The following is a 14,025-nucleotide window of genomic DNA, read 5'->3' as shown; positions in this document are numbered from 1 at the left end:
TTAATGTATATATTAGAAAAGTAAAAGAAAACATTTTTATTCCTCATTCAAGGATATGTGAGAGAGAGAAAGAGAGAGAGGGAGAGAGGGAAACATCGATTGGTTGCTTCCCGTACATGCCCTGACAGGGGATCAAATCACAACCTATGTATATGCTCTGACCTGGAATTGAGCCTGAAACCTTTCAGGGTATACTGGATGACACTCCAACCAACCGAGCCACATCTGCCAAGGCAGAAAAGTAAAAATTTTAAACAAATATCTAATAAGGAAGAAAAAGAACAAATTAAAAACAAAGTAGAAAACCAAATAATACAGGTAAGAGCAGAAGTCAATGAAACAGAAAACAAACATACAATATAAAAATCAACAACCCAAAAGTTATTTAAAATAGTAATGTAATCAACAAATTCCTATCAAAGCCAATGAAGAAATAAAAGAGAAAGCAAATTACCAGTATCAGGAATTGAAGGAGACGTCACCATAGATCCTATAGGCAATTGTGTAAGGTCTTATTCCTAGAATAAATCTCTTGCTCCAGAGAACTCAGTGTATTTCAAGTGCAAAATATTTCTGCCTCAAAACTGTCAATGTCATGGAGCACAAAGAAAAGACAAGGATCAGAAGACTAAAAAACCATGACAACTAAATGCAATAGGTGTGGCCCTGGCCAGTGTGGCTCAGTGGTTAGAGCGTGCCCCCCCCCCCAAGGTCTCTGATTCCGGGGCACGTGCGGGAGAGAACCAACAGAAGAACATCAATGTTTCTCTCTCTCCCCCCTCCACTCCCTCCCTTCCACTCTCTCTAAAAACCAAAGAAAAAATCAGCTCAGGTGAAGATGAACAAAAATAAAAATAAAAAAGTAAATAAAAATGCAATAGGTGCTTCTGGATTGAAACCCAAACAGGAAAACACATTGCTAAAAAAGACATTACTGTGACAACTGGAAAATTTTTGTATATGGATTGTGTATTAAAAATAGTACATGTCAATGATAAATTTCCTCAATTCCATCTCTGCATTGTTGTTATTTGGGTGCCTTTCTTCCTAGGAATTACCTGCTAAAGCCTTTAGGGAAAAAGGATCACAATGTCTTAACTTACTTTCAAATGGTCCATTTGTCACCATCACATAAACATGGAAAGATATAAGAGCAAATTAAGCAATGATTAATGTGCAGGGAATCCAGATGATGGGTATACAGATACTAGTCTTATAACTTCTATGGGTTTAAAAACCTTCAAGAGAAAATTGCCCCACCTGTTCCAGAGATGCGGGCTTCCCTTCTGCTCTCTGCAGGTAGCAAATTTCACCCCAAGGTGAGGTCTTCTCAGCCCTGATTGTTTGAGCATGGAAGTGGGCCTTTAAGGTATATTCCTGGAAGGGGCTGTTGCTAGGTCTGAGAGCTTAAATTGCTTTGTTAATCGGCTATTATCAAATTTCTCCCCTTGGAGGCTGTACCACTTTGCATGCCTACCAGCAATGCATGAGAGCTGTTTTCTGGCTTATGCATTTGTGCCAATTTTATAGGTGAGAAATGCTACTTCAGAATCATTTTAATTAATATTATTTTTAAAAATATATCTTTATTGATTTCAGAGAGAGGGAGAGAAAGACCAGTGAGAGAGAATCATTGATCAGCTGCCTCCTGCACGACTCCCAATGGGATGGAGCCTGCAACCCGGGCTTGTGCTGTGACCAGGAATCAAACTGAGATCTTCTGGATCATAGGCCGATGCTTAGCCACTGAGTCATGCTGGCCGGGCCATCAAATGGGTTTTCAATGCATTTCAAAGTAAGTTGTGGTCATCGGTACATCTTCCTTAAAAGTAAGTCCCACATATCACTACCTAGGGTTCTATATGATTCTGTTGTTGCTTTTCACCTTCTGTATTAGGAAGATTCTCTCACCCCAGAATGGAAAGGAATTTTCATTCACGTATCCTCCTAGTCTATGTACATTTACATATATATTCCCCCAATAGCTGTCTAGTTGTCTCAGTGTACATATTTAAAATGCCATCTTTCTGTCAGGAGTTTGAGATGACACAGTTGTCACCAAATATCCAGATGTTCAGATGTCCAGTTCTGTTCCATGGGTCTGCTTGTCATTTATTCTCAGGTATGGGGCATCTTTGCTAACGTCAACAGCCCTGGCCCAGGATTGGGGGGGGGGGGGTCCGGCAGGCAAGTAGCCACACCTTTTCAAGGCTTTTTGTCAGAGGGCTCTGTCTTTGCGATATTGCTCAGCAGAAATAAAAACTTTGGTCCCCAGCGACTGACACAAAGCCACTTGGGCAGGAAGAGAGCCACCAGGGCACCCTGGGAAGAAGAGGTACCAGGAATCAGGATACACCCCACACGTGGGTCCCCTCCCCATCTCCTCTTCTGTCTCCCCAGCCCAAGGTGGGGGCCCTCCCCGCCCCTGGACATCTCCCTTCAGAGGGAGGACTAGTGGCCTTGGGCCAGGGGGCGTCCCTTCCGGCTCTGGCTCATAGGTGCCCCACGAACGTACCTGCACAGCGTGTGTGAAGCACCCAGCGGTTTGGGAGGCGAGGCCAAGGGTGTCCAACGCCTGCCGAGCGAAGTCCTGGGCATTCAGTACCATGGACCGGTATTTTATGTTATCAGTCATGTTTGATTCCACCAAGAAGGGGCTCACGGTCTGCAGGAAGGAGGGGGGTAAGGAGAAGAACTCCCCTCTCGCCCCAGCTTAAGCTCCTAGGACCTCTGAGGATCTGAGTCCCACCCACTTGCTGCTCGCGCCTCCAGGCCACGCCCTCTGCCCCCCCCGCGCCTCCAGGCCACGCCCCCCCCCCCCCGCGCCTCCAGGCCACGCCCCCTGCGAGGCCTTCAGAGTCGGGGTCCTGTCGGACATCCCTGCCTCGCCCCCCCCCCCCCCGTGAGCCCCACTGTCTCTAAGCTCCTCCCCCCAGCCCCTGGCCTTCGGAGCTGCGCTCGGGTCAGGTCCCCAGGAGCCCCCCAGTCCCCCGTCCTATCCGTGCCCCCCCCCCCCAGGCACCTGCACGGTGACCCCGTGGGAGAGGTACTCTGCGCTCAGCGCCTGCGAGAAGCTTCGCACAAAGGCCTGTGGAGGAAGGAGAGGGAGGGCCTCAGGCTCGGGAGCCTGTGTGCAGCCCCCCCAGCCCCCGCTTGCCCTGCCCCAGCACCGAGCCTGCTCCTAGAACCCCCGAAGGCTCCCAAGCCCCCGCCCCAAGTCCTCACCGCAACCCCCGAAGGCTTCCAGCTCTAAGCACTCCCTCGATTCCCACACACGCGCTCTCCCCAGGGCCGGGCTCCGATCTCCCCACCTCACTGCGCTCTCCTGCCCTAGCCTCCGTTTCTCTTTTCTTATTTTATTTATTTAATTAATTTATTTATTTAGTTAGCATTAAATTTCCTTTATTTTCCATTTCCAGTAGGGTTTCATTTTGAAGTTTAATGTATCAAGCCAGTATAAAGCTTTACAGTTTAGTAATTCTGGATTCCAAGTCATTTAAGATAAAAATGGAAATGTGAAGTTTAAAAAAATTGCCTTCGTCATCATCATCATCATCATCATCTGCTTGCTGACCCTCTCTTAGTCGACAGGTGGACCTGTTCCCGGCACACACTTAGCTGACAGTAACTCTGAAGAGGCGACTGAGCTTGCTCTCGCAGCATCGAGGCGAGATGAGCAATGTGGCCGTGCGGAGAGGCTGGGAGAGCCTCCAGGTGGTCGTCGTGGTCAGCCTTTTGTATGCTCCGGCAGGCGGCAGTGACGACTCCTGAAGCTCTGCCATGCACTAGCATTCCAATGGTGACAAATTCTGAAAATATGGTCGTATATCCTTTATTTTCTGCTCTTCAAAACTGTCAGTGGTTTCCTCTAGCCGACGAGCCCTTCGGGTGGCATCCACGGCAGCCGTCTGCAATTCGGCTTCTGCCCGCGAACTGACACGTCGGTCAGATGGGTTTGGCTGCCGGGTTCTTTCTCACGGAGTTAACTGTTTAGCTTCTCGATTCCCGGCTGTTAATGTTGCGTTGAGGTCATCTCGTTTCATTTTTACAATAGTTCCATAAGCTTTCAATGGGTCAACTACTTTGGCTTCAGGTCTTTCAGCCTCTGCCTGTCGATAACCCTGAAGTGTGGCAAACTCATCAGCGACGTTTTGCAGGCCCTGCTTTAAAATTCGGGGTCCCTGTGGAGGCGTGCACGTTTATTTCATTCGCCGGGAGGTCTGCTTTGTCTCGCAGTCTGGCAGCTTTCCGCACACAAGCAGCAAATATTTGGCACAGCTGTCCCAAATGCTTCTCCACAATTGTGACAGCATTTTGCAGTTGTCTGGTTTGAGCGTCGGGTTTTCCAAGCTGTGCCTCAGCATCTTGCCTCGTGCACCGCCGAGGCCCTGGGCCTGGGCCCAAGGACGCAGATGCAAAGGGCCTGGGCGTGCGCGGGGCCCATTTCTCTCTTTTTTTTTTTTAAAAAACTGCTGGATTGTGTCCCAATGCCCCTGTCTGTCTGTCTCTCTGCCTCTCTGTCTCTCTCTCTCACACACATGCATTCGGGGCTATGGCAGGAATCCCAGGCAAGACAAGCCCTCGCCCCAGTCTGTGGGGTCTGGGTACCTTAGAAGCTGCGTACGCTGCTAAAAATGGGTAGGGCCTACTGTCAGAAACTGAAGAGATGTTGATGATGATGCCTTTGCTCCTGGAGAGGGAAGCATTAGCTGAAAGGCGGGGAGGAGAGGATCCAGGTGATTCCCACCCCTCCACCCCTGAGCCATGTCCTAATCTGAGAAATGTCAGAGGGACAGGGAAGAGCTGGAAACGTAGGTGGGACAACTGGGAAAGGGAAAAAGCCTGGAGGTTGGATGGGGGAGGACCCGGAGTGGGAGAGAAAAAGGCTGCCTCTTACCTGGAGACCATCTGGGGCAGCACAATTGCTGTCATCTGTAGAGAAGAGCGGGAAGGGCCTCGTTTTCCCTTTCCAACCCTTTCACCTGCCCCATCCTCAAGTTCACTCCCACCCCCTACCTTCCCTTGGGGAGTATTCCCCTAGCACCTTCTCCACCGGACAGGCCCAGAGGCAGGGGTGTCTGGGGATCACCCAGAGTGGACTTAGCTCCCCCTAGCCCAGTCTCACCTGGGCCACAGACATGATGTTGCAATTTATAACATCCGAGAGTCGCTGGGAAGAAAACAGAACCATCAGTCCCTCCCTTCACCAACCCTGCCTCAAGTCCCACCTTTTATTTCCTAGCTTACTTTTCTTTTAAGATGGAACACATTTGTTTTTCTCTCTTTTAAGTAGAAGAGAGCTACTAGAATTTAAAATGCACCCACCCTTTGACCCATCAACTCCACTTCTGGATATTTATTCCTTCCCAAGATACTCACACATGTGGGAAATGAGTTATGTCCAGAGATATTGGTTGCAACACTGTAGTCGCATGTAATAGGAGACCTCCCCAACGTTGGTCACTGGTGGAATGTGGCTAAATAAACACAGTGTAGCCCAGATGCATCACTGTGCAGCAAGTCAAAAGCATGGGTCAGCTATTTCTTCTGATTGGAATAATTTCCAAGATACATGGCTACTTGTAAAAGGTACAGCACCGAACAGGCTGCCTGACATCCGGACAAAACCGACACATACATGCTTTCATATGCATACAGGAAAAATACCTACCACATTTTATTATATTTTTATTTATTTATTTTAAATATGTCTTTATTGATTTCAGAGAGAGGAAGAGAAAGGAAGAGAGGTAGAAACATCAATGATGAGAGAGTCATTGATCGGCTGCCTCCTTCACGCCCCACACATGGGATCGAGCCCACAACTCGAGCCCGAAACCCACGCATGTGCCCTGATCAGGAATCGAACCGGCAACCTCTTGGTGCACCAAGGTTGCCAGTTTGATCTCCAGTGGGGGCACATACAAGAAGCAACTAATGAATGCACAAATAAGTGGAACTGCAAATCAATGTCTCTCAGCCACTTGAAGGGAAATGTTGCTCCAAATGTCAAATTTTCCTGTTTGGATTCTCCCTTCCCTCAAATCTTGGTGCTACAATTCCTCCTTTCTTTAGGGGTTGTATAATGCCCTCGAACAACTATTTCAAAAATATTTAAAAAAAAAATTTTTTTTTTCCATTCTCATTTGCAGAGTCAGTCTCAAACAACAACCTCCTCTAATACTAGAGGCAGAATATGCAGCTAGCCTCTCTTTAAATTTGATAAAATAAGCATATGCATAACTTTGAAATAATAATATTTAACATTTAAAAGCCATCCGATCTTCTGTTTTGTCTGTCTGATAGTAAAGGCTAACACTTATGGAACACACAACCTAGATATATGTGTGTTACTTCATCCCATTGTGATAACAGCCCTGTGAGGCCAGGAAAAGTATTTATTCTCATTTTATAGATATGAAACTGAGGCCCAGAGAAATGAAGTCATTTATCTAAAGTCACATAACTGATAGAAAACAAAGCTGGAAATTTTACCATCTATGTATTCTTTTTTTTTTAATTCTCACCTGAAGATGTTTACTGATTGAGAGAGAGAGAAAGGGAAAGAGAGAGAAAAAGAAAAAGAAACATCAATGTGAGAGAGAAACATTGGATCAGCTGCCTCTCATACACGCCCCAACCAGGGACCGAACCTGCAACCTACGTACTAGGTGCCCTGACCAGGAATCGAACCCTCAACCTTTCATTGTACCAGACAATGCTCCAACCTACTGAGCCACACTGGCCAGGACCCATCCATGCATTCTTTATCAGGCAGCTACTAAAGGATATGTTTCAACAAAATGAAGGAGTAAACCAAACAATGCTATGACATGATAGAGAAAACGGGGGCTTCTTAGGAGAAAGATTAAGGGAGGTCCCAGGATTTGTGGAAAAGAGGGTAACAAGTTCAGCAAGAAGATGAAATGGCTTGAACTTCTTTCATATTTTTGGATTGTAGTTTGGAGTTGAAGTAGCGATAAGTACATGGAAACTCAAGGAAGTGCAAAATCAAGACAAAAATGACTCACTCCAGGGAGAATAAAGTTGTCCAAGAAAGGAACAGCATGGCTCGGTGGTTGAGCACTGACCTAGGATCCAGGAGACCTCGGTTTGATTCCCGGTCAGGGCACATGCCTGGGTTGCAGGCTCAATCCCCGGTAGGGGGCGTGCAGGAGGCAGCCGATCAATGACTCTCATCACTGATGTTTCTCTCTCTCTCCCTTCCTCTCTCTGAAATCAATAAAATATAAAAAAAGAAAGGAAAACTCATCCTAGTCTACTACATGGCTCAGCTGTGGACAGCGTTCTCATATGCACAGTAACGTGGCTCTGTAGCCACATCTGTGAAATATCAGCTGGGGACTAGAACCTGGGAGGATGTGTGTGGTGTGGACACAGGTGTCTGTGAACTGGAACTATTCCTCATCTTCCACTGTGGGCGGTCCCTAAATAATGGCTGACCCTGAGACATCAAAAGGTACACTATAAATATATATCTGACCATCCTTTTCTCGGGGCTGCACGACGCCCACTGGGCCTGTGGGGAGGGCACTACTGCTAATGCCCAAACAACACGCTCACATCAGCTACAGCTCTGCTTTTCCTGGGTGCAATTTTTGGAGAGAAAAAAAGTATCAGGTATCTTAAACAACTCTTGTAGAACTATGTGACTTTTATAACTTTGATTTTTTAAAAACCCTATAGATAATATTTCATTTAACAAAAGAGGCAGGCACCTGAAACTGAGGTACAAGAGACCATGTGACTCCCATCGGAAGTATGGGGATATATCTACAGGTGATTAAGAAAAAAGAAGCCATGGGTTCAAGAATGATCCCAAATAAAAATTTAAAAATCACAGACTCTAGCCCGGCTGGGCATGGCTCAGCAGTTGAGCGTCGACCTAGGATCCAGGTGATCAGGGTTCGATTCCCTGTCAGGGAACATGCCCGGGTTGTGGGCTCAATGAATGACTCTCTCATCATTGATGTTTCTCTCTCTCTCCTTTCCTCTCTCTGAAATCAATAAAGGTATATTTAAAAAAAAATAAAAACCACAGACTCTAAATGGCAGGCACTGGTTTTCCCATGTAGGTCTCCCCCCCCCCCCTAAAGTTAGCACCAGAGAACAGAAAAGGGCAGAACCAGACAGGTTGAACAGTTGTACTGGCTGGCAGTGCAGAAGGCGCCCCATCACGGGACCTGCTCCACGGCCTAGACATCAGACTCGCAGCTTTGAAAACAGTTTTCCAACAGGAGGCAATAGAGTGCCTTCTTCCAACAAAGCCAGGAGCTGCGTGAGTTTTCCCACAGAGGGCAGTAGTGGGAGCAAGAGGTGCCGAGAGGGCACTAGTGGGTTTCACTCACTTTCTCGAAGTTCTCACAGTCCAGCAGCTTCATCATGACATTAGCATATAACATGCCCACGTTGTTCACTGAGCGAGAGGAAATGAGATGTCTCTGTCCCTCCAACAGTCCCAGAGAGACCGACTGGGGCAGAGGGAGGGCGGCCACAGAGGGCTTCGGGTCAGGGTGAGCGTGGGGGCACTTGAGGGCGCGGCTGCTCCAAGCAAGCTTGGGGACATACCCAGGACTCCAATCTCCAGGTCCTTCAGTCCGGTCTTAATGGCCTCGTAGATCTCCAAGCCCCCGGTGAAGTCAGCCTGGATGATTCGAGTGAGCCTGCCATGGAGCCGCTCTGGGGACAGTGGCATCGGGAGCCAGGCCTGAGCTGGAACCAGCCCCAGCTCGGCCACCCCGTCCGCGTTCAGCCCCATCCTCCCTTCCCCGGAGGAAGCCCCCCCTCCGCCCCCCCCGACCCCCCCCCCTCACCAGGCCCAGGTCCAGCCCAGTCCCAGGGGAGGCTGCAGCCCTCGCCCCAACCTAGCCCAGCCCCTATCCCCAGCTTGCCCAGCCTCCGGAGGGGGGGGCTGTCACCTATCTCCTTTGCCTCATGCTCCAGCTTGCTCAGGTTTCGGCTGATGAGGACGATGTTGAGGCCTCTCCGGGAGAGCTGCGGGGAATTTAATTTGCTTACTCATTAATTCCACGGATATGTGCTGCGCGCTGGCTGCCGAGGTGAACGAAGGAGAAAAACGAAGGCTGCTCTCAGGAACATGCCTTCTGGGGAAAGAGCATTCCGGGCAGAAGGAACAGCAAGTGCAAAGGCCCCGCACAAAGGTGGCAGCCTGGAGGGAGGCACCGGGCCGCCAGCACTGAGCGAAGCGACCAGTTGTGGAGCAGCTCATGAGTTGGGCAAGGAACCAGACAGGGCCTCAAATGCCCCCCGTAAGGACTTTGGCTTTTGTTCTCGGTGATATAAAAAGTGAATCATTCGCCGGGCTGGTGTTGCTCAGCGGCTGAGCGTCGACCCCATGCACCAGTAGGTTACCAGCTCGATTCCCGGTCAGGGCACATGCACGGGCTGCTGGCCCGGCTCCCAGCAGGAGGCAGCGGATGGATGTTTCTGTATCTCTCTCTCTTCCTCTCCCTTCCTCTCTCTTTAAAAAATCAATAAAAATGTGGTTTTTTTAAAAACATATCTTTATTGATTTCAGAGAGAGGAAAGGAGCGGGAGAGAGAGAGATAGATACATCAATGATGAGAGAGTCATTGATCGGCTGCCTAGCCTGCAACCCGGGCCTGTGCCCTGACCGGGAATCGAACCCCAATCTCCTGGATCCTAGGTCACTGCTCAACTGCTGAGCTACACCCCGCTGGGCAAAACGTATTTTTTTAAAAAAATTCAATCATTCAAGTGTTCGCTCCTTTCTTCATTCATACATTTATTCGAAATGTGTTTACTGGCACCTGATCTTTGCTGGGTGGTGCTGGGGACACAGGTGCCCGTGACAGACTCAGTCTCACCCCTCCACCCACCTGGGGGCTGTTTCTAAGGCACAAACCTGCCCCTCCCTCTGCTGCTCAGAACCTGCCTTGAGCCCTGGCTGATGTGGCTCAGTTGGTTGGAGTGTCATCCCACACACCAAAAGGTGGTGGGTTCCCAGTCAGGGCACATACTCAGATTGTGCGTTCGATCCCCGGTTGGAGTGTGTATGGGAGGCAGCTGACCAATGTTTCTCTTTCACATCCATGTTTCTCTCCCCCCCCTTTCTCGCTCTCTCCCTTTCTCTCTCTAAAATAAATAAATAAATAAACGGCATTGAGATGTTGATGATGCTGAAATGTTTATCTCCACGTGGACATTCCCTCTGTACTCCAGAACACCCCCCCAACTGCATACTTCTCAACCTGGACGCCTGATTGGTATCTCAAACTTAAAATGGCCCAAACTAAACTCCTGTCTGTCTCCCAGCAACCTGTTCCTCCCTCAGTTCAACCCCACCTCAGTAACTGCAGCTCCATTCTTTGAGGTGCTCTGGTAAAAAATCTTGTAGTAATTTATTTTATGAGGCCAGCATTACTCTCGTACCAAAACCCAAAGATATTACAAGAAAAAAAACACTACAAACCAATATCTCTCATAAACTTGGATACAAAGACCCTCAACAACAACATACTGGTAAATCAAACCCAGCAATATATTTATATATATATATATATATATATATATATATATATATATATATATATAATGACCAAGTGGGGTTTATATCAAGAATTCAGGGTTGGTTCAACCTTTGAAAAATCAATCAATGTAATTTACCATATAAACAGACTAAAGAAGAAAAACCACAGGATCGTCTCAATAAGACCAGAAAAATCATTTGACAAAACTCAACCTCCATTCATGATTAAAAAAACCCACACAACAATAACACAACAACAAAAACCTCTCAGCAACCGAGGTATAGAGGAACCTTCCTTAGCGTTATCTGCTCTACCAGCAAAATCAATTCCGAATCCTAGTACTTCTCACCTCCAGTGTTATCACCCTGGTCTAAGTTGCCAGCATCTCTTGCTTGGTTTTCGCAACAGCCTCTCAGCGGATGTCCCTGCTTCCACCCTCACTTCCTGCAGTATAATATTCCTGTTCTGCTCAGAACCCTCCCAGGATCTCATCTCAGTAAGTATTAAAATCCTCAGAATAACCCACGAGATTCTCCATGATCTGCCCTGAAATTGCATCTCTCCTCATCTGCTCCCCTCTCCCTCTCCCTCTGATACAATCACAGTGGCCGCCTTCCTGCTCCTCCAACAAGCAATGCTGAAAACAACAGTCCACAGTAAACACATTTAGGTATGTGGATCACAGAGTTTAGAGATACTGGCATAGGCTTTAACTAAATGATTCAAGTGCTTTGGTTGTCATGTAGCTTCCAGTCAAAGATTAATAAGGTTATGTTAGTCATGTCCCAGGGGCCTGCCTGTAAATCAACTTCCAGGAAAAATGCTTAGAAGTACACTTTGCGTGAGATAACAGATAATACAGCTAGTTAAGCCCAAAACAATGATAGCTTAAACCATAACAATGGTCACAAGATGGGAGTTAGTTTCTGCCTTTTGCTTTAATGGTAACCACGCTGACACACAATTCTGAGATATCTTGCAGAATCTTGGTTCTTCAACCCAGTTAGGTCTATCAACCACAGTGATGAAAGCACCAGACAAAAGGCCCTCAGGAACTGAATTAATGAGACAAAGGAAAACCGCTGAAGCTTGCACAAAAACTAACCAATCGGCTTTGCCCCTGACTCCTAAGCCCTACCCCTACCCCTCAATCTTTGCTTTTAAAAACCCTGATGAAAAACCATCAGGGAGTTTGGATATTGAGTGATAGCTCACCATTCTCCTGGCTTGGTGCCCTGCTAATAAACTGATTTAATTTTTCCACCACACAGTTTGGTGTTTAAAGTTTAGTCAAGTGGGTGGGTCCTCTTTGGTTCAGTAACAATGCTCCTTTACTCCAGAACCTTTGCATGAGCTATTTCTTCTCCCTGGAAGTCATGTCTCAATTATCCATGTGACCCTCACCTCCATCAGGTCTTTTCTCAACGTTGCCTTCTCAGTGACACCTCTCGATCACCCTACATAAAAATTGGAGCCCTGCACATCCTCAGGGCTCCTTGTTCTTCTTTTTGTGATTTAATTTTCTCTTTAACCCTTACAGCCAGTTGACCCACTACCTTTTATTTATTTATCTTTTTTTTACACCTGTCTCCCCTCACTCTAGTGAACGTAAGCTCCACGAGGGCAAGTTTGAAAATCTGTTTTGTTCACTGCTTTCCCCCAGCACCTGGAAGACGTCTGGCAATAGAGGTGGTCGATAAATATGCTTTGGATGAATGAAGCAGGGCGGCGATGGGGGAATGTCAAGAGCCTGTAGAAGCCCAGTGTAAAGGCGTGAACCCAGGCTGGGGAGCAGAGGGAAGGCTTCCTGAGGGAGAGGGTGTCTGAGGGAACCAGACGAGCTATGCGATTCCCCGTCTAGTAGGCGCAGCTGACAACAGGCAAACAGACCGGGGAAGCCCCCGCCACCCACGGGCTCCAGGCCCCGGCTCACCTCATGTGCATAGGCCCTGCCGATGCCACTGGTGGCTCCTGTCACCACTGGAGAGGAGAGAAGAAGGACAAGCAGGAGGGGTGGCCTGACACTCTGCCGCAGCCCCCCCTCAGCCCCTGCCGCTGAGACCCACGCGCACACAGCACGGGCCCCTCATGCCTCACCTGCGGGGTCTGACACCTGCTCCCCTCACCTGGGCAGCTGCGGGGACTCGGCGCCTCCCTTGTCCTGGTTGACCCAGCCTTCACTTCTCTTGCTTCCAGAACTCCCTTGATTGGGGGCTTTCTGCCGTGATTGGGGGCCCTCGCCTGTCGTCTGTCCTCGTGCCTGCGATGCCCATCGCTACCCGCTTGGCACAGAGCCCTTGCCTCTTACCTGCCCAGGCTCCGTGCGCCCTGAGCCAAGGGGCACCGCGGCGCACCTGGGGCAGCAGGTACACGTAGACCGTGCAGCCCACCGCCCAGGCCGCCCACAGCAGCAGGCTCGCGGCGGTGACGGCGCCCAGCGCTCTCAGCGGGTCCCACTCCATCCCGGCGGCTGGGTCCAGTCCCGAGCCCGCGCTGGGGCGCAGCCCTTTCCACCGCGCCCGCGGGGCCCGCCCGCGCCGGCCCCGCCCACTCCGCCAGCATCTGGCCCCGCCCCCCGGCCAGGCCCCGAGCTTTATTCTCCCCGCCAAACCCGGGCAGCTGCCCTAGCACCGCGCCTTGCGATCTGTTTAAGTCACCGTTATGCAGAATGTCACCTCGCCCCTTCCCTGCAGGCCCAGGGACAGCCTCGGCTCTCCTCCCACAGAGCTGGGTAAAGGACGCCCATAGGTGACCTTTGTTTTGGTCACTGAACTCACCTTAGCACCTGGTGGGAGCCTCATTTGGGTTTTGTCAATACACAGAGTTTGTCAGAATACCCTGATCTACGGATTTCCTGCTCAAACAGACTAAAGCCAAAGCCCTTACAATGCCTTTACATGACCTCGCTCAAATTCCCCTTTTACAAATTCTGTTTCTCTTTTTTTTACTTGTTCTTAATATTTATTATTATTATATACACCACATAAATATGCACAACATTACTATAATAAAAATATACACAACATAAAATTTAGTCACAATGTTGGGCAACCCACCACCACCACTTCCAGAAATATTTCATCATCCCAAATAGAAACTTTGTACCCGTTAAAAACATCCCTCTCCATCCTTCCTCCCCCCAGGTCCTGGTAATCTTTTTTAAAAAATTTTATAAAGAGAGGAAGGGAGAGGGAGAGAGAAACATCCATCGGTCGCCTCCCATTCACACTACAACCTGGGATCAACCCTGAGTATGTGCCCTGACCAGGAATCAAACCAGTGACAGCTCAGTGTACTAGGTATGATGCTGCAACCAACTGAGCGACAGCCAGGGCGAAGCCATTTGATTTGCAAGTTGCCAAACAAGAAGAATGAGAAGCTATAGCTTAAAACCCAACCCCCCCAGTGGCTTTTAATAAACAGTTTTTAATGGCAAAGACTGAGGTTTGGGGTTAGGGGGAAGAGGCTGGTATGTGCTTCTGCAGGCTTTGAT

At 48.7% G+C, this 14,025-nt stretch overlaps 1 protein-coding gene, 1 non-coding gene and 1 pseudogene across 2 annotated transcripts; 1 reads left to right on the top strand and 2 right to left on the bottom strand.

Annotated features, from left to right (window-relative positions):
- Positions 1-2,172: 2,172 nt before the first annotated feature.
- On the bottom strand, positions 2,173-12,994 carry LOC107536738 (very-long-chain 3-oxoacyl-CoA reductase-B-like). The gene is made up of 11 exons (XM_087827257.1): positions 12,841-12,994; positions 12,466-12,512; positions 8,940-9,015; positions 8,590-8,700; positions 8,370-8,437; positions 5,126-5,170; positions 4,898-4,932; positions 4,609-4,690; positions 3,023-3,088; positions 2,516-2,665; positions 2,173-2,322 (listed from the first exon to the last, which is right to left on the bottom strand). Exons 1-11 carry the CDS (start codon positions 12,992-12,994, stop codon positions 2,206-2,208), a joined length of 951 nt encoding a protein of 316 aa, XP_087683383.1. The 3' UTR covers positions 2,173-2,205.
- LOC148091071 (CBY1-interacting BAR domain-containing protein 1-like) lies at positions 3,465-4,364 on the bottom strand (annotated as a pseudogene).
- On the top strand, positions 7,503-7,627 carry LOC148091070 (U4atac minor spliceosomal RNA). The gene has a single exon (XR_015716057.1). It is a non-coding gene; the product is annotated as a U4atac minor spliceosomal RNA (small nuclear RNA).
- Positions 12,995-14,025: the final 1,031 nt, after the last annotated feature.

This window comes from Miniopterus natalensis, chromosome 18 (genome assembly GCF_054644295.1).
Source record: "Miniopterus natalensis isolate mMinNat1 chromosome 18, mMinNat1.hap1, whole genome shotgun sequence".
Classification (NCBI taxonomy): Eukaryota; Metazoa; Chordata; class Mammalia; order Chiroptera; family Miniopteridae; genus Miniopterus; species Miniopterus natalensis.
The sequence above is the reverse complement of the archived record's forward strand: the minus strand, read 5'-3'. Positions and strand labels throughout refer to the sequence as shown.

What these genes read in the sequence shown, in the direction of transcription:
- LOC107536738 (XM_087827257.1), bottom strand. Translation starts at nt 12,994, where the DNA reads ATGGAGTGGGACCCGCTGAGAGCGCTGGGCGCCGTCACCGCCGCGAGC. An exon ending in GGCGCACGGAGCCTGGGCAG is followed by an intron (nt 12,513 to 12,840) that starts GTAAGAGGCAAG and finishes TCTCCTCTCCAG; the next exon opens with TGGTGACAGGAGCCACCAGT. An exon ending in GCAGGGCCTATGCACATGAG is followed by an intron (nt 9,016 to 12,465) that starts GTGAGCCGGGGC and finishes AATTCCCCGCAG; the next exon opens with CTCTCCCGGAGAGGCCTCAA.